Source organism: Vulpes vulpes, chromosome 1 (genome assembly GCF_048418805.1).
Source record: "Vulpes vulpes isolate BD-2025 chromosome 1, VulVul3, whole genome shotgun sequence".
Taxonomy (NCBI): Eukaryota; Metazoa; Chordata; class Mammalia; order Carnivora; family Canidae; genus Vulpes; species Vulpes vulpes.
In genome coordinates, this window is record NC_132780.1 from 129,805,638 (window position 1) to 129,824,088 (window position 18,451).

The following is an 18,451-nucleotide window of genomic DNA, read 5'->3' on the forward strand; positions in this document are numbered from 1 at the left end:
AGATCTCCAGGATCATGTCCTGGGCTGAAGGTGGCGCTAAACAGCTGAGCCACCTGGGTGTCCCCAAGTTCTCTTTTTATCAGAATCATAAAGATCTTTTTCTGTAATCTTTTCTGAAATTTTATAGATTGTAATCTATTCGTTTTTGCATGTATATGGTGTGAAAAAAAGGTTCACATCTATTTTGTTGCTTCACAAATGGTCAGTAGTTGGTTCACTACTGAAAACTCCAGTAAACTGAAAAACTCCATCCTTTCTCCTCTCTCAAGTCCTATCTCTATCAACAATCCATATCCACATATATATGGGATTATTTCTAAATTCCTTAAGTGGTACACTGGTCTCCTTTTTCATCTCTGACAATTTTCTTCTGAATATCCTAGCTTTATAGTTTCTGTTGGATTAAATAAATCCATAAATGTTGTGTTCTGATCTGACTTCGAGAGTGTCTTTGCAACCATTGAACATTGAGAAGCACCTTTCCAAGTTCAACAAAAATGTTTCATCTTAGCTGGCAACATGCATGTCAGGTAACTAATGTTTTTGGCTGCTCTCGTGTGTCCTTAAATGACGGTATAAGTGCCATGAGTATTGATTTTCAGGTTAAAACAATTTTTAGCAAATAGGTGAATTTGTAAATATGCAACCTGCGAATGCTAAGGCACGACTATAAGTGCGTTGTTTGGCCCAACAGGTGATATGTCTGATGGATGCCAAGGGGCTGAGCATGAGTGGAGGGGAGTGCTCCTAGGTTCCATGGGAGCATGTGGAGACATTGAACAAATTAAAATCTCAATAAAAAAATCAAACCTCATATATAAAAATCTTGAATGGTTTTAAATTCTTAAAAATCCCAATGTAGATTGGCCCCATCGGAGTTCTTAAATTTGTTTATTTCTCCTTGTATCACTCCCTGAGGAGCATTCTGACAGCTTACTGTTGTGTAAACTGTTCACACTAAAACGACGTCCCAGGATTCGGGTAGGTCTTTGGTTTCACGTTTCATAGTAGGGAGATAGATGTTGGTCTTTCCAGACCCTAGTTCCAATATTTACCCCTTTTCCATGGAGCATCTGATTCCCGCCTCCTAACGCGTCTGCCCGATTTCCTCCTGTTCTCTGTATCTTCTCAGAGGCCAATCTGCTCAGAGAACCAAAGGAGAGAAAGAAGGAGTAAGTTATAGTGGGAGCACAAGAGGAAACACGTGGGGGGAAGAGGAGACTCAGAGGGCCGCGGAGAGGAGTGCTCGTGCTGAGCCCTCCCACTCGAGCACACACCCTCGGTCCCCTACACACCGCCCCGTGGACCCACCCCCTGGCCTCCACACACAGGCAGAGATCTCTGGGGGGTCTGTGCAGGGCTGCACTGCGTTGGCCCAGCCGCGGGAGAAGCAGAACTCCCCAGCCATCACCATCGCCCCCACAGAGGCCCCCTGGGGGAGAGGGAGTCACAGATGAAAGATGCCTCCTGTGGAAACATCCTGGAGGAATCAGACCCTTGTGAGGAGGGACTGCTCACCTTCTTCTAATTTCCTTTCTCACAAAGGCCTTGTCTGTATCCGAGTTTAAGGAACTTCGAGGACAAGTTCATGTGGCTGCCACCCTACCTGGCCGGGGCCGGGACACTGAGCAGGGGAACACCGCCTCACTACCAGGTGCCGAGGATTCCCACACCTACCTGCATGGGGTGCGCTCCAACCAGCGGCACCAGTGACCCCGTCCCCCTGATTTCCTGTGCCTTCATACCTGACATCTTCACCCCTCCTGTTGGGTGTCCCTCTACTCTGGGGTCTCCCCAGAACTACCCTCTGTCTCCTTCCAGGTGACCCGAGCAGGCAGGTTTGGCACCAAGGGCTTGGCTGTCATATTTGTGTCAGAAGAAGATGATGTGGGGATCCCTGGGTGGCTCAGCGATCTAGCGTCACCTTTGGCTCAGGCCGCGATCCTGGGGTCTCGGGATCGAGTCCCACATCGGGCTCCCAGCGTGGAGCCTGCTTCTCCCTCTGCCTGTGTCTCTGCCTCTCTCTCTCTCTGTCTCTCATGAATAAATAAATAAAAATTTTTAAAAAAGAAGAAAATGATGCCAAGATCGTCACTGAGGTGCAGGGAGGTGCTGAGGGTAGAGCAGTGAGCTGCCCAATGACACAGACACTTCCTCCTACAGTGAGGATGGGCCTCAGGCAACTGGCCCCTCAACTCTTCAGTCGATTTGTTCCTTAGCGTGTTTGTTCTGAACCATATGGTGCCTATACCGGGCACCCGAGGCATGAGGGGCCTCACAAGTTTCTGCCCCCGATCTTGGGATGTTTATTCCTATGTGGGGTCCCTCTTCTCTCTCATCCAATTATTCCTCTTTCTACACCCCGTGTCTCCCCTCTGACCCCACATCCCACACAAACACCCGTGTGTATAGGGTCTGAGTGTCTGCCAATCCACGCGGCCTCTTCACACCTCATTGTCCCTGTGTCACATTTCCTCTGCGGATGTGCGGCCACGGGAGAGGGCTCACCCGTCCTTCTGGGATGTGACACTCTGTTCAAGACACAGGCTGAGGGACACACTGCTGCCACCTGCCCTGGGACCCCCACCCCCACCCCATGGCTTTGCCCCTGTGGTGCGTCACCACCACTCCTGAAACCTCATTTCCTGATTTCTCAGAATTTTTCAAACAATATTAAAATGAACCATGCATGCGTCTGTGGTACCTGTAAGTGAGTTCGGGGTGAGGTTGGTTAGGGCATGATTCGGGGTTGATTCCTGTAAGGGCTTCGGGCTCATGTACCGGGCTGTGGAACCCAGGTCAGAGGGCAGTTGTGTGGTTTCCTTTTCTTCTAGACTCTTTGTCTTCCTTGGGGATCTTGGTCAGGCTGGCACCACGGACAAGACAAGAAGTGTTCTCTCCTTTTCAAGTTTGGAAGACTTTGGGAAGGATTGGTGTTGATTCTTCCTCAGTGTTTGGTAGAGTTCACCGCTAAAAGCATCTGACCAAGGGCATCTCTGTGGTTCGATTAGGGGTTTAATATTCTTACTAGTTATGGGTCTTGTCACGGCTGTTTCTTCATAATTACATCTTCGCAGGTTGCCTGTTCCTAGGGATTTGTTCATTTCATGTAGGTTTTCCAATTTTTTTCATGTATTCATGTTATTTCCCTAAGGCCTTTCCACACTCATTAACTGTAGGTTTTTAATTGTTAACCTATTGTACTTCACAAAATGTGTAGCTCTTAAGTTATGTAATTAAGAGAGGTTTTTCAAAGAATGGAAGGATTACCCAAATATCCCTGGCCATAAATAAAAATTGGTATGTTTTATAGATTAATCTTTCCAATTAGTTTCTTTAATTTTTTTTTATTTGGACATAGTTAACAGAAAGGTTGGTTAGTTTCAAGTGTAAAAGAGAACAACTCCACTTCTCTGCTTCCCGCAGTGTAGGTAACCCCATAGAATGGTGAGCCAGTACCACTGATGGCATTCCCTGTCTCTCTCTGCCTTTATTCCTAGGACTTCTTCATTCTAGAACCTCTACCGCGTGCTCTCCTTCACCCATTGCGCCTGTCCTCCCACCTGCTTGCCTCTGGCAATCACCCTGTTCTTGATATGTATAGATAGGAGTCTACTTTTGTATTTTTTACTCATTTGATTTGTTCTTTAGATTCCACGTATGAGTTAATCATAGGGTGTCTGTCTTTCTCAAGTCTGACTTGTTTCACTTGGCACACAAACCACATGTAGGTCCATCCCTGTTGTCACAGATGGCAAGATATTATCCTGATTTATGGCTGCAGAATATTCTATTGTGTGCATCCGTGCGAGTGTGTATATAACCAATCCTTCTTGTCCTCCTGTCTCTGGGTGGACACAGGGGGCACCCGTGTGGATTTGAAGAGCATCACATTCTCATCATTAGCCGGGATGAGCGCCCCCTGGTGTCCAGAGCCCTGTCCAGGTTCTAGGAGCTGAGAGAAACCCTGGAGAGGGCCTGGGAGGAGAGATGGCAGCTGGCTCGGGTCCTGGGTCCTGAGGCCGCACCTGGGGAGGACGGTAAGGGACCTGCCACCACCCTCTGCTCTCAGATGGATTCTGACTGAGAAGCCTGGGTGGGGTCTGCACTGAAAGTTAGGTGGAGATGTCAGAGCAGAAACCTGGGCATCAGAGTAGAGATGAAGAAGCTTCTGGGCAGCCCTGGGCTCCACAGGGGTCAGGCTCTGGGCTGTGGCAGGGGCTGCAGAAGAGGAGAGCTCAGGGGATTCTGAGGATTCTGTATCTCTCTGCAGCTCCTCTCTCTGGCCCCTCAGTGGTCAAACCAGGGAAATTCACTGAGTAGAGACTCTTTTTTGGACTCCTTCTTTCTAAATTTTTCAAAACTCAGTTAAACCAAAATCATTTCTTACACGACTCAGCAACTCACTGTCTACATCCTACTCCATGGTGTGGACGTGAGGACTGGGTTACAGGCCTGAGGTCCCAGCTCCCCGGGGCCTCCTGCCCCCTGAGAAGGTCCAAGAGGGGTCCCTTTGCTGGCCTCACCCCTGGTACCCAGAAGTCTCTCTCCCAGTGCAGGGATGGGGCAGAGCTGGGAGTGTACATCTGCTGGGAGTGCACTCCAGCCCCACATGGCCAAGAGTAAATCAGGGATTTCGTTTGACACCCCTCCACCCCAGGTACTGACCCCCATACCTGGGCAAAGTCCACAAGTACAACTAAGGCCCAGTCACCCTAAACATCCTTGTCCTGTTGACAGAACCCATGTGAGCACCCCAATCCCTGCTCCTCCCTGGCACCTCTCACACACTCAGCACCACCATCTGCCTGGAGTCCATCAGGACCAATGACTGACGTGAAGTCCTTTCCCTCCCCTGCATCAGTCACCCCGGCCCCCCAGGATCTCCTGCACTCTCACTCCACAAGGCTCTGCACACTCCTACCCTGCCTCCTCTCATGCCCCCTCCCCAGCTCCTGAACCCTCCACTGCACCCCAGGAATGCTCAGCTATGACCAGCAAATACCCAGGGTCCCCTCTCCTCACAGCTCTAACAGAATCCAGGTCCCCCTGAGGACCCGGATCCCCATGCAGTCCTCTCCCGTGGGGTATATCCTCTCCCATGGACCTGGCACCCCTGGGATGGGAGGTGGGTGAGCCTTTGGTACCTCCAAACCCAGCCCCCCTCTTCTCTCTGCTAATGATCTTGTTTCCTAAGTCACTGAACACACGGAACACATTAGAGGACAATTTTACAGATTTCTCCCACCATCTACTCATGTCCTAGCACCTGTACCCACTTGATGGGCCTTCCTGTCCTTTAGCACAGGTGACCCATCCAGTTGTGCGAGCCAGAGCCAGTCCCTCCGCTGCTGCCCAACACCTCATCCCTTCTTATCGACTTACAAGTCTTGGTCCAGAAGTTACTTCCCCGTTAACATTTTCCTCATTGGTGTTGGTCCTTAACTAGATCATTGTGGTGGCCGGGACAATACATGACCCTGACTCTCAGCTTGAGGGAGTGTAACTGAGCCATGACCTCGGCTGTGTGCTCTCAAATCTGACGCCATCTCTGCCCAGAGATGATACTTCCTATGGAATTCCTCCAGCCAATGCTTGGGAACAGCAAGGAAACTGAGGCAGGACTCTTCCTCTTCTGCAGGCTGACCTGGGCTCCGGACTCCCCGACACCCTGGTGAGCTTGCCTTACTCTGCACTGGGTCTAGGGTGCTTCCAGCCAACCTCCCTTCTCTCTCTCCTTCCCTCAGCTTCTGACTGGCATCAAGATCTGATGTCTCCCAGCCTTTCGGGCTCCTTCCCCATGTCTTCTCACAAGGGGTTCTCCTAACCAATCCAATTCCTGGTATTATCATGCTGTACTTGTGGCTGTTCACATGGGACACCAAAACACAAGTGGCATCAGGAATGGCCCAAGAATGGGGGCACAAAAGGGGATTTGGGACGAGATGAGCTCACGCACTGTCTGGCAGGACAGGAAGACACTATAGTGGGGATACAGCTTTCACCAAAATAGCCCAAAGTCCCTATGCTCATGTGCCTTGTGTTCTAGATGCTTCGCAAGAGTGAGATGGAGCCACTGGAGCATTTTCAGTGAAGACATGACACAACCTGACTCACATCAGCATGATCTCTGTCCCCGGTGGCCAGAGTGCCCTGGGTGGCAGATGTTGGGGTGGCAGCAGGGCCCCAAAGAGGAATGAGGGGGGTGGAGACGCAGGAGGAAAGGCCCTGAGGGATGAGAGACAGAGAGAAGAGCTGCAGGCACAGGTGGAGGGAGAGAAGCAGAGGTGAAGGTTCTACAGCAGTGGAATCCTCACGTTTAAATCCGTGGTTTTACAGATTTTTAATAAATCCCTATCTACAGGGCTTAGCAAGATGTTCGCATCTAGTACGTGCTACCCTGTGTGCGGCTGCCTGAAAAGCAATTGCCTCCTTATGATAATCAGATAATACATGTGCCCTTATCTTGGCCTTCCTTCCCACACGGGCAATGCGTGGACACGGGTGGGGGCCCGGTGACGGCCAGAACACTTGCCACTTCCAGGTGATCAACGCTTCTCCAGGCTTCCGGCTGAAACAGCAGCAACAGATGTGCGTCCGTGCCCTGAGGAGACGCCCGGAGGCGCACAGACAACCTGGGGCTCGGGAATGGAGGTAATCGGGGGCGCGGTCACTGATCTAGCGTTTGGGACAACCAAAGAGCTCTGCGAGGCTGAGCGCTGTGCTGTATGGTCCCCGTCTGTAGGAAGGGCCAAAGTCACCCCACAGATCAGACTGCCGCTGTTCAGGCGCTAGGAGGTTGTGCCAGCACGCCTGGGGTCAGCAGGAAGGACACGGGCCTCAGTGGGACTCGGTGGCTGCCGCCTCAGACACAGCTTCTCCAGGTAAAGAGAAAAGCCCTGTCTCTCCGTCTCTGTTCCCAGGGCAGCTGACTGTGTGCTGGCAGAGTCCCTGGGGATGCGTTTTCTCCTAGAAGAGTCCAGAAGGAGACAGGTAGGCGGTGGGAGGTAGGAGAGTCCAGTTCAGCGAGTATTCTGGAAAGGGCAGTGAGGACCAGGGGCAGAGTCCAGCCTGAGAGTCTCTCCCTAGTAGCGTCCTCAGAGCCCCTGGGCCAGGACTCAGGAAGACGGGGTGACAAAGTGGTCACCTGGTCACCGTGCAGGAGGAGAGGGGTCAGGGCAAAGTCCCGGGTCCCCGGATGGAGGGCAGCTGAGGTGTAGGGAAGCCCAGCGCTGGGGGTCCCCACCTCCCGGGGTTTGACGTCATCTCGCGGCCTGGCTCGGGTCCTCCTGCCTGGAGACTCCTGACGCGGTCCCGGCTCGCACTCCCATTGGGTGCGAGGTTTCCGGAGGAGCCAATCAGCGGTCCCGGGCCCCGGGTTCTAGAGTCCTCCGAGATCTGCGGGGACGCCGCTGCTCCTCCCACCCTGAGGGTCTGGGTCGTGGGCCCCCAGCGCTCGTCCTGCTGCGGTCGGGGGCCCTGGCCGCAACCCTGACCGGGCCGGGGAGTGCGGGCGGGAGCGGGGGGACCGCCCGGCGGGGACGCGGGACCCCGGCAAGGCGCCTCTCCGCCGCCCCCGGCCCCCGCGGCCAGGACCCCCGTCCCTCCCGCCTCCGCCCTGCTCCCCGCCCCCCCCCCCCGGCCGGCCCCCTTCGGCGCCCACAGGCTCCCATCCCTGAGCTATTTGAGCACCGCCGTGCCCCGGCCGGGCCGCGGGGACCGCGCTCCGTCGCCCCCGCGCCCCGCCCCCACTGCTCTGCGCCCTGCTCCCTCCTCTGCTCCCCTGGCCCAGCGGAGGGGGGGTCTCGGCCCGTCGGTGCTTGGTGTCCCTCGGAGCTGCTGCTCTCACTCCCTTGCTGAGGGTGAAACTCTGGATGTGTGGGGGCGCCCGGGTGACTTAGTCGTTGGAGGGAGAGACTGGAGGGAGAGACCTGCTCAGGTGGGGATCCCGGGGTTCTGGGGTGGAGGGGGGCTCCACACTAAGCTGGAAGTTGGCTTGAGATTCTCTCTGCCTCTCTCTCTCATATTTAAAAAAACCGGATGCGAATTTGTTTTCTTCCTTTCCTGCGGGGAGGGGTTGACGGGTTAATCTGAAAAGAGGATTCCTGAAGTCTGAGAGAGGAACTAAACAGAAGTCCTGGGAAACTTCCAGAGTCTGACCCTTGCTGTGCTGGGGGGGGCGGGGGGTGCATGGCAGGAGAACCTGTGAGGAGCCTGCATGGAGGGGACTGTGCCCAGCCTGTGCTCAGTGCATCCTGGGCTTTGACAGGGTCACTCTTCAGCTGGGTCATCGTAGCTGCTCCCTAGTCCCTGTCCCTCCAGTGGACCCTTGTCCCACCAGGTTTGGGATCACAGGGACTGGGACTCTCCTCCTCCAGGACCTTGTGCGGCAAGGGCTTCCCATGACCAGGGCAGCCTAGGCTCAGGTCTGGGTCAGGACCCAGCCCCCAAGTTTTCAGCGTCTATTTTTTCTTTGTTTCTTGGAGATTTTGGCCTGTTCTTCTTCTTGGGTACAAGGCCTGGTCTCATGCTGCCCAGCTGTCCCCCAGTCTGGGACAGCTGCAGGGGTCCTTCGGTCTCTTCTCGTGTCCACGAGGCCCAGTGAGTCCCTGCACAAAGGAGTCGCTGTGGAACTGCAAGATGACTTTTCAGGCCCATCCATCTCTTCACCTCCTTCTGGGGGCTGTTCTGGATCATTCTGTCCATCTTTGCCTCATATCTTTTAAAAAGCAGATTCTGGAGTTAGAGACAGGAGCGGATCAAGGATCCACTCCTTATTAGATTTCAGTTGGTTTCTATCTTCCTTGCTCACCTGCCCGGGCCCCCTGCCCCTGACTCTACTGAGCCTAGTTCTGGCTCCACTCCTAATTCATAGCACGATGAAGCAGAGTCTGAGGTGAATCCACATTTGTCTGGAATGCATGACCCATAAGCCTGGGTATCCCTTTTCTGAAGGGAGAACTGTAGTTGTTTCCTGTGCTGTGCAGGAGGGATGCTGTGGGAGGAGGACATGGGGACATCCTGGAGGAAAGTGGTCGCTGCCATGAGAACTGTGGCCTGGGCGTCATCTAGAAGAGACAGGTGCTCTATGCTGATCCTTTCCCCAAGTGGCAATTGAGTGCGAGACACAGGAACACTATTGAGGCATCTAGGACACCTCAGGGCAGCAAGAACAGGCTACATGTGCCCACCTGGTAGGGCACATCTTCTGGTAGTGAGGGGCGGACTGTGTGCTAGTAGCTAAGGAAGTGTGTGTGAGAGGTTGGGAAGTGCAGGGAGGAAGGGGACTCAGAGTGGACCTGTGTGGTGACAGGGAAGATGGCTACTTTACTATGGTGTAAGTGTGAGCCTCACTGAGAAGGTGACCTCTGAGAGATTTGAAGGAATTGTGTAAGAGGATGTCTGGGGGAAGTTATTTCCAGTCAGGGAACCTCCAGTGCACACGCTCTAGGGCACGAGTGTGTCCTGTATTCAAGGAAGGGTGAGGAGACCACTGGAGTAGAGAGCAGGGGAAATGAACATAGATGTCCAGGCCTTAGGATTAAAAGGGTTTCGGGGGGATCCCTGGGTGGCGCAGAGGTTTAGGCCTGCCTTTGCCCCAGGGCGCGATCCTGGAGACCCGGGATTGAATCCCATGTCGGGCTCCTGGTGCATGAAGCCTGCTTCTCCCTCTGCCTGTGTCTCTGCCTCTCTCTCTCTCTCTCTTTCTCTCTCTCTCTGTGTGTGTGACTATCATAAATAAATAAAAGTGTAAAAAAAAGGGTTTTAGGTTTTCTCTGTGTGACATGTCAAGTTGCCAGATGGTTTCGAATAGATGATCCACCTATAGGACTTCTCTTAGAAGCATCTTGTGTGCAGCTGTGCAGAATTGAGAGGTGCAGTTACTGGGGATGCCACTTCCAATAACATGGTAGACAAAGTATTAAGGCTTCCTTTCCCCTCAAAACAATGAAAAATGATAGAAAAGATATAATAAATATTCAAGAGTATAGTAGAACAATCAAGAGAATAATCATTTAGGCCATAATATAAATGTGGCAATAAGCCAAAGAGAAAAGCTGTTCTGATCCTTAGGGCATTTTTCAAATGTAGATAATCTTAGCTTGGTTTTTCAGGTTCATGAGCTTAGTAGACAAGAAATGATGCCCAGAGATTATTCATGTGAGGATCATGAAAGACCCCCTCCCTGAAAATCTGGGAAACAGGTTCATATCCTCAGAAAAGGATGAAACATATCAAAATCTGATCTAACTTCAAATAGAAGAGTACTCTAAGGAAATTTGCCCTTGAGCCAGCAAAAAGTGAGCAAACAACAATTTCAAAGCATTTGCAATCATAGACTGACTAATCCTTCTGTGATCTGTAGTCCAAATTTGCTCCACCATTGGTCATTGGGCCAAAATAACTTCATGTCATTAGTTTAGTTTGTAATAGTCCTGAATTGAGAAGCCCTGGTGGCTCAGTGGTTTAGCACCACCTTCAGCCCAGGGTGTGATCCTGGAGACCCGGGATCGAGTCCCACATCAGGCTCCCTGCATGGAGCCTGCTTCTCTCTCTGCCTGTGTCTCTGCATCTCTCTCCTTCTGTGTCTCTCATGAATAAATAAAATCCTTAAAATATATATATATAATAGTCCTGAATTGATGGTGACCCCAAAATTGTAAGAAAGAAGCAAATTTCTGGGTAGCTGGCTGGTGGTAAATGGTAGGGCAGGTAACTCTTGATCTTGGGATTGTGAATTTAAGCCTCATATTGGGCATATAGCTTACTTAAACTTTTTAATTTAATTTAATTTTTTAAAAGAAATTATTAAAAAAGAAATTTCTCTAGATAAATCAATTTTTCTTATGTGTCAAAAAGTTTACACAAATAATTGCATAAAATAAAAGAGCAACTCATAGAAGAATAGTAAAGTACAAATAGAAAAAAAGACTGACTGAGTAATGAGAAAGAATTAGTGGTAAAAAAAAAGTTTATGAAATCTAAAAATTGGAATCCTAAGACATAAAATATAACATAACCAGGATTTGATGTAAATACGCAAATATATAGCATTTGAATACATATTATATGTATGATATAAAGAAGAAATCACAAAATTGAAAACATAGGGGTGCTTGGTGCCTCCCTTGGTAGAGAGTGCGACTCTTGGTCTTGGGGTCATTAGCTGGAGCTGCACGTTGAGTGCAGAGATTACCTAAAATAAAACCTTTATTAAAAAGGAAGAAAGAAAGAAAATAAGAGAATGTAGAAAAGTGGCAAAAGCAAAAGCACCTTTTAGGGGACACCTGGGTGGCTCAGCAGTTGAGCATCTGCCTTTGGCTCAGGGCATGATCCTGGAGTCCAGGGATCGAGTCCCACATCGGGCTCCCTGCATGGAGCCTGCTTCTCCCTCTGCCTGTGTCTCTGCCTCTCTCTGTGTCTCTCATGGGTAAATAAATAAAATATTTTTTTTAAAAAGCACCTTTTAGAAAAATAACTACAAAGTATAGTGATAAATCATTAAATAATGAAAATATTCACTTAATAAGTAAAAGTGGAATGAGTGGTGGCATGAAAAAAAAAACAAAAAGTAAAATGGCATCATAAATCCACCTGTGTCAGTATTAACATTACATGTAAATGCTTAAATAAGTCAATCAAAGCACAGATTGTTAGACTGAAAACAAAACAAGATCCAACTATGGAGTCTGTGGTGGACACACTCAAAAATCAATTACAAATAGATAAAATTAAAAGAACAGAAAAGGCTGTGCCAGATAAACAACCATGAGAAAGCTAGAGTGGATACACTTAGTAAACAAAAGGGACTTTTAAAATGTTAGTAAACATAAAGAGGATCATTTTATAATGACAAAAGGGTCAAGTCATCAGGAAGATGAAACAATTGTAAACATACATTCACCTAATAACTCACCACCAAACATATGAAAACAAAACTGACAGAAATTGAAAAACATAAGGAAGATTTGAACCATCCTATAAACCAACAGTATAAATCTGACATTTATACAACACTCCACGCATCAACAGAATATACATTCTTTCAAATGCATACGAAGCTTTCTTGAAGATAAACCATATGCTAAACCAGGGTAAAAATAATACAAAATATGTTCTGTTTTCATGCTCTGTTATCACAGTGGCATGATATGAGAAATCAATAATTGGAAAAATTTTGGGAAACTCACGAATATGCATAACTAACACACTTCTACATAAGCAAAGGGTCAAAGATATAAAAATAAAAAAATAGAAAATACTTTTAGATTAATAGAAATGAAGACAGAGCATACCAAAACCTACAGAGTCCTACTAAAACAGTGCTGAGAGGGAAATACACTTTATGAAAAAGCAACATCTCCAATCAATTACCTAAACTTCCACATTAAGTCAAAGAAAAAGGAGTACACTAAACCAAAAACAAGCAAAAGGAGGGGGAAAGTACAGATTATAGTGGAAACTAATAGAGAATAGACAACAAAATAACAATACATAAACTACTTAAATCACATGTGATTCTTTAAAACAAATCAACAAAAGTGACCAATCTTCAACTAGACTCAAAAAAAAAAAGAAAAAAGAAAGAAAGAAACCTCAAGCTACTAGGATAGCAATGAAAGAGGGGATATTGTGCCTGAACACACAGAAATAAAGAGAATTCTGTGACAGTATGATGCCAGAAATTAACTTACCCAGATAAAATAGACAAATTCATAAAAAGATACAAATGTGAAAGTTGACTCAAGAAGAAATGGACAATCACTGTCGGCGGCCCTGGCCGTGACCCCGACCGGGCGGGTGAGTGCGGGCGGGAGCGAGGGGACCGGCGGGCGGGGACGCGGGACCCCGGGAAGCCGCCTCTCCGCCGCCCCCCCCCCCCCCCCCCCCGGGCATCTCCCCCTGGGCCCCGGGCCCCGCGGCGGGAGGGGGTCGGGCGGGGTCTCAGCCCCTCGGCTCCGCAGGCTCCCACTCCCTGAGGTATGTCTACACCTCCGTGTCCCGGCCCGGCCGCGGGGACCCCCGCTTCATCGCCGTCGGCTACGTGGACGACACGCAGTTCGTGCGGTTCGACAGCGACTCGGCCACGGGGAGGATGGAGCCGCGGGCGCGGTGGGTGGAGCAGGAGGGGCCGGAGTATTGGGACCGGGAGACGCGGATCGCCAGGGACACCGCACAGAGGTACCGAGTGCACCTGGACACCCTGCGCGGCTACTACAGCCAGAGCGAGGCCGGTGAGCGACGCGGGCCCGGGGCCAGGGCACGACCCCCATCCCCACCGACCGGCCGGGGTCGCCCGAGTGTCCGGTCCGGGCGTCACCCCGAGTCCGAGGTCCCCGCCCCTCCCCCTCGTCCCCGTCCCGAACCCGCGGGAACTCCCGGGAGGTTTTACTTTCTCTTTGGACTGAGTGGCGGCCTGTCGGGGCGGGGCCAGGGTCTCACACCCGCCAGACCATGTACGGCTGTGACCTGGGGCCCGGCGGGCGCCTCCTCCGCGGGTACAGGCAGGTCGCCTACGACGGCGCCGATTACCTGGCCCTGAACGAGGACCTGCGCTCCTGGACCGCGGCGGACACGGCGGCGCAGATCACCCGGCGCAAGAGTGAGGCGGCAGGTGCTGCAGAGCACCTGAGGAACTACCTGGAGATGACGTGCGTGGAGGGGCTGGGGAAGTACCTGGAGATGGGGAAGGAGACGCTGCTGCGCGCAGGTACCTGGGCGCGGGCCTCCCCGATCTCGCCTCCACTAGGGAGGGCTTCCCACCAGGAAGGGAATATGGACTCAGGGTCAGAACAGCGCCCCTCCCACGGCTGGGGAGAGGGGATCCGCCTGGGTGTTGATAGTCCTACTAGGGTGACTCACCCAGAGGCCGCTTTTCTCTAAGGACAATGGAGCAATCCAGGGTCTCCGGGGAGACAGGTGGAGGCAGGAGAAGCAGGTGAAGACCATCCTGAGATAACCATCAGCGGTGTCCTTTGACCTGGCAGCTGGGTGGGAACCATGACTTTCCCTCAAGGCCTTCTTCAGTGAAAACATATTTGGAGCTTGAACTGGGAGTTTTCTCCTTCAGCCTCCACCACGGTCAGGACCGTGTGTGCTCTCCACCTTAGACCTGCAGTCTCCCACCTTGGGCTCTCTCCTGATTCTAGAACTTCTAAAGATTAGGACAACCCAAAGGCTAGGTTGGTGACTGGGCTTTGTGCTTCTTCCAAGTGAACCAACTGCCCTGTCCACCCTAGGATGGTCACACAAATGCAGTCTCAGTGGACCACACAGTTAGCCAAAGTGTGGGTTTTCCAATTCTTCTTCCTCAGAACCCCCCAGCACACGTGTGACCCGCCACCCCGTCTCTGACCATGAGGTCACCCTGAGGTGCTGGGCGCTGGGCTTCTACCCTGCGGAGATCACCCTGACCTGGCAGCGGGATGGGGAGGACCAGACCCAGGACACAGAGCTTGTGGACACCAGGCCTGCAGGAGATGGGACCTTCCAGAAGTGGGCGGCCGTGGTGGTGCCCTCTGGACAGGAGCAGAGATACACGTGCCACGTGCAGCATGAGGGGCTGGCGGAGCCTGTCACGCGGAGATGGGGTAAGGAGGACCTCAGGGTAGAGCTTCTACTCAGGGCAAGTGGAGCTCTTCTGGAGAATTTCAGCAGAGTCAGGACTCAAGCCAGAGGCTGGGCCCTCATCCTCCCTCCCCTTTCCAGAGCCTTCCCCTCTGTCCAGCATTCTCATCTTCAGCATTGCTGCTCTGGTTCTCGTGGTGCTGGGGTGATTGGAGCTGTGATCTGGAGGAAGCAGCGCTAGGGTAGGGAACCGACTGAATACTCTGTGTTTTCCTGTCCTGTTGGGGGGTTTCCTAGGGAGCCGCTGTCCTGCCTTGTTTTTTGTTTTTGTTTTTGTTTTTGTTTTTTAATGGATCAGTTGTTTAATTAGGTTCTTTGTAAGAAATATAGAACACCAATTTGTGAGGGTTAACTCCATTTGTGAGAGAAAACACGGAGCGGAGGTAGCCCTGAAGTTGAGGAACAGCTTTGATTTTTGGCAGAATTTGCGAGTTCACAGCTTTCTGATCAACCTTGCACACTCTGTAATCTTGTATTTTCCTTCTCTGTGTCAAAAGTCTCTCTTTCCTGGTGTCTGGGTTTACGCAGCTGCTTCTTCTTGAAATAAGGCTCAGTGAGATGTTTGGGGATTTTCACACTGCTCTTATCAATTTTGGTAGAAGTGGCAATGACAAATTTCTGGTGTGTTCTACGCAGAGGAACTCGGTTGAGGGCCAGAGGGCCAGTCACAAGTAGGAAGCCACTGCTCAGTTGCTTCAGGAAAACTACCCTGTTGCCTCTGTGGCGCCCAGTGAGGATGATCAAAATGGTCCCAGGAGTGATGCTAGCTCGCAACTTTCTCACATGCTGACTGAAAGTTTTTTTGCCATGGCTCAACAACTTTCGAGGCACATCTTCAGTAGGATAATACCTAGGAAAAAAAAATAAAAAAAATAAAAATAAAAAAAAGGATAATACCTAGGCATTTTGCGAAGTTTAACCACTCAGGTACCACCATTCTTATTACCACCAACTGGTTTTGTAATAGTAGCTAGAATTTTCTCCTTTTTCTTTTCAACCCTGGATTTAGCTGCTGAATACTTCCTCTTGTACATGGCTTTTCTGGAATACGTAGCCGATTGGGAATATCTGCCAATTCCTCTAACTAGGACAGGGTTTCAGCTGCAGTGGGGCTTCCCCTTCTTTAGCGTTTTAGCCTTGAGGTTACCCTTCTTTGCCTTGCCATCAGCATCAGCCTTCTTGGCTTCAGGTTTCTTCTCCTTAGTATCCGGCTTCTTGGCTTTTTCGCCCTCCATCTTGCAAGATGGAAAAGAGCTGTCCTGCCTTGTTCACAGGAGGTGCCGTCCATACGCGGTTACTCTCTCACACTGGAGCTGTGTACTCACACTCACTGTGCAGCAAACACTTGGGAAAATGAAGGCCAGAGTTTCGCCTTGGTGATTCTGGTGACGGGGACTGATTCCCAGCCGTCACAGGACAGAGTGGAAGGCCCCTGCTGAGGACAGACCTCCAGCAAGTCAGGTGGTCCAGTGACCCCTCACCTCATGTCATGTCCCCTGACCCTGACCTGGGCGGTCAGTCAGAATTCTGCAGACTCACTCTGCACCAGGACTGGGAGCTTCCTCGAGGATCTCCTGGCCCAGCCCTGTGCCCGGCCTATCACATGATGTTTTCTTCCCACAGGAGGAAAAGGACCAGGCTACTCTCATGCTACATGTGAGTATGGACAGGGTGATCCTGAGACCCTGGGGGAGTGTAGACAGGACCCCATGGGGAGCTCACCCCCACAGCTCCTCCTTTAGTCTCACCTCTTGTGAGCTCTGACCACATCCTGTTTATTCTCCTCTAGGCGATGACAGTGCCCAGGTTTCTGATGTGTCTCTCACAGCTCCTAGAGGTGAGACCCCAGAGACCCTGAAGTGGGGAGGGTTGGGGCCCTGGGGACCTGATGAGCCCAATGGGGACTGTTGAGAATGTCAGCACTTATGTGACTGACCTCAGTTTGTACTTGATTGTTTTCCACAGTGTGAGACCAGCTGCCCTGTGAGCACTGAGCAACGCAAGATGTGTTCACATCTCATGTGATGACATCAACAACCCTGGCTTTTCTCTGCAAACAGTGTCAGGATGTGCCTGTGTCCCTAAAAGCATAATGTGAGGAGGTGGGGAGATTGGCCCACCCTGCCCACCATGACCTGTCCCTAATCTGATGTGCACTCTCTTCTCTGATGTGCTTTCCTGTCCAGCAGAGGCAGGGCTGGACCATCTCCATCCCTGTCTTTGTTTCATGTTGGGCTGAGTGCTAATGCCTTACTTTTCTATTCAAAATGAGAATCCAGGGCAGCCCAGGTGGCTCAGTGGTTTGGCGCCACCTGTGGCCCAGGGTGTGATCCTGGGGACCCAGGATCGAGTCCCACATCGGGCTCCTTGCGTGGAGCCTGCTTCTCCCTCTGCCTGTGTCTCTGCCTCTCTGTGTGTGTCTCTCATTAATAAATAAATAAAATCTTTAAAAAAAAGAGTCGGACTCTTGATCTCAGGCTCATGAGTTCAAGCCCCATGTGGAGCTCCACGCTGGGCATGAAGCCCACTTGAATAAAAATTAAATTAAAAAAAAGATTTCTGTGTAATCAGGCTGGTTGAGGGGAGATAAAAACAGAAAGTTGGAGTTTTGTGTTTGGGCAAAAACAAGGTGATGCATGGGACAGGGAAAGAATGGGGTGTGTGGGGCCTGGGGTCCTTCAGTTGATTCCACCACTGCTGGGTGACCATCATGGCAGGCATCGGATTTCTCACTCTGGAACCTAATCTACTTATAAGCTGTCCTTTAGGTGCCTGGGTGGCTCAGCAGTTGAGCATCTGCCTTTGGCTCAGGTTGTGATCCCAGGGTCCCAGGATCAAGTCCCACATCGGGCTCCCCACAGGGAGCCTGCTTCTCCCTCTGCCTGTGTCTCTGTCTCTCTCTGTGTCTCCCATCAATAAATAAATAAAATCTTGAAATATTAAGCTGGCCTTTGGTCTTAGACAGACTGGGATGATTAGTCCCCTGCCGCACACTGAGGGGCTGAGACCAGGTCACAACTAGAGCAAAGGGCCATGCAATTCTGCAGATGTTCCTGTTGTCCTCTGGGGTGGCCCTCCCAGAGGGAACACCAGTTTTGATTCCTTAGGGTAGAAATGATTGCCTCATATATCATTGAGGCATTTACTGGAGAAAGAATACAAAAGTCATGTGTCAATTTTTCAAATTCCTGCTTTAAATTGTGATGTCCTAAACAAATTATTTCAGCAAACTAATTTTAATAGGATTTCCTCAGATCCTGAGCTAGCTTAGTGCGTGAAATATATCAGGAATTCAACCAGAGGGAGGGCTCTTGTCTGGGAGGGTTCCATGTGGGAGGTGGGAGAGAGGTGGTGGCAGTGGCAGTCTCAGGGTTCAGAGGGTGGACAGATAGCCTCAGGCTTAGGGTCTCAAGAACCCCCTGTACCTCATTTAAAAGAAGACTGCAACAGGTTCTCCTTGCATTGCCTGGTTAGTCCCTGCTAGGATTGGGGCCAGAAGGCCCTGGCAGCCTCAGCCAAGCTGCGCTTGGGGAGGAGCTGTGATTCCAGGTGCAGGTGGCCAAGTGCAAGTGCTCCAAGAAGAAGCAGGGAAGGCCAAGTACAGCCTGGCCGCCTGGGTCAGGGTGAGCGTGGAGGGCAAGGACAGGCCTCTGTGAGCATGGGGTGCTCCTGAGTCAGGTCAAATATAGACCCCACTGTAGTCCACTTCTTCTAGACTGAGACTGGTGGTCACCTGAGCACTCTGATGAGCCTTCCACTTAGGAGCTGCTGGCTTAGGGCTAGGGAGGGAAGGAGGCTGAGCTGCAGGTGGGGTCAGTGCTTG

At 51.0% G+C, this 18,451-nt stretch overlaps 1 protein-coding gene and 1 pseudogene across 1 annotated transcript; one reads left to right on the plus strand and one right to left on the minus strand.

The window, feature by feature from the left end:
- The first annotated feature begins 6,648 nt into the window (after positions 1–6,648).
- LOC112913728 (DLA class I histocompatibility antigen, A9/A9 alpha chain-like) lies at positions 6,649–17,084 on the plus strand. The gene is made up of 8 exons (XM_072748613.1): positions 6,649–6,726; positions 7,342–7,507; positions 12,966–13,235; positions 13,436–13,711; positions 14,316–14,591; positions 16,252–16,284; positions 16,418–16,465; positions 16,594–17,084. The coding sequence occupies exons 1-8, from the start codon at positions 6,649–6,651 to the stop codon at positions 16,596–16,598; spliced, it is 1,152 nt and encodes a 383-aa protein (XP_072604714.1). The 3' UTR covers positions 16,599–17,084.
- Positions 14,916–15,592, minus strand: LOC112913585 (large ribosomal subunit protein eL6-like; annotated as a pseudogene).
- Positions 17,085–18,451: the final 1,367 nt, after the last annotated feature.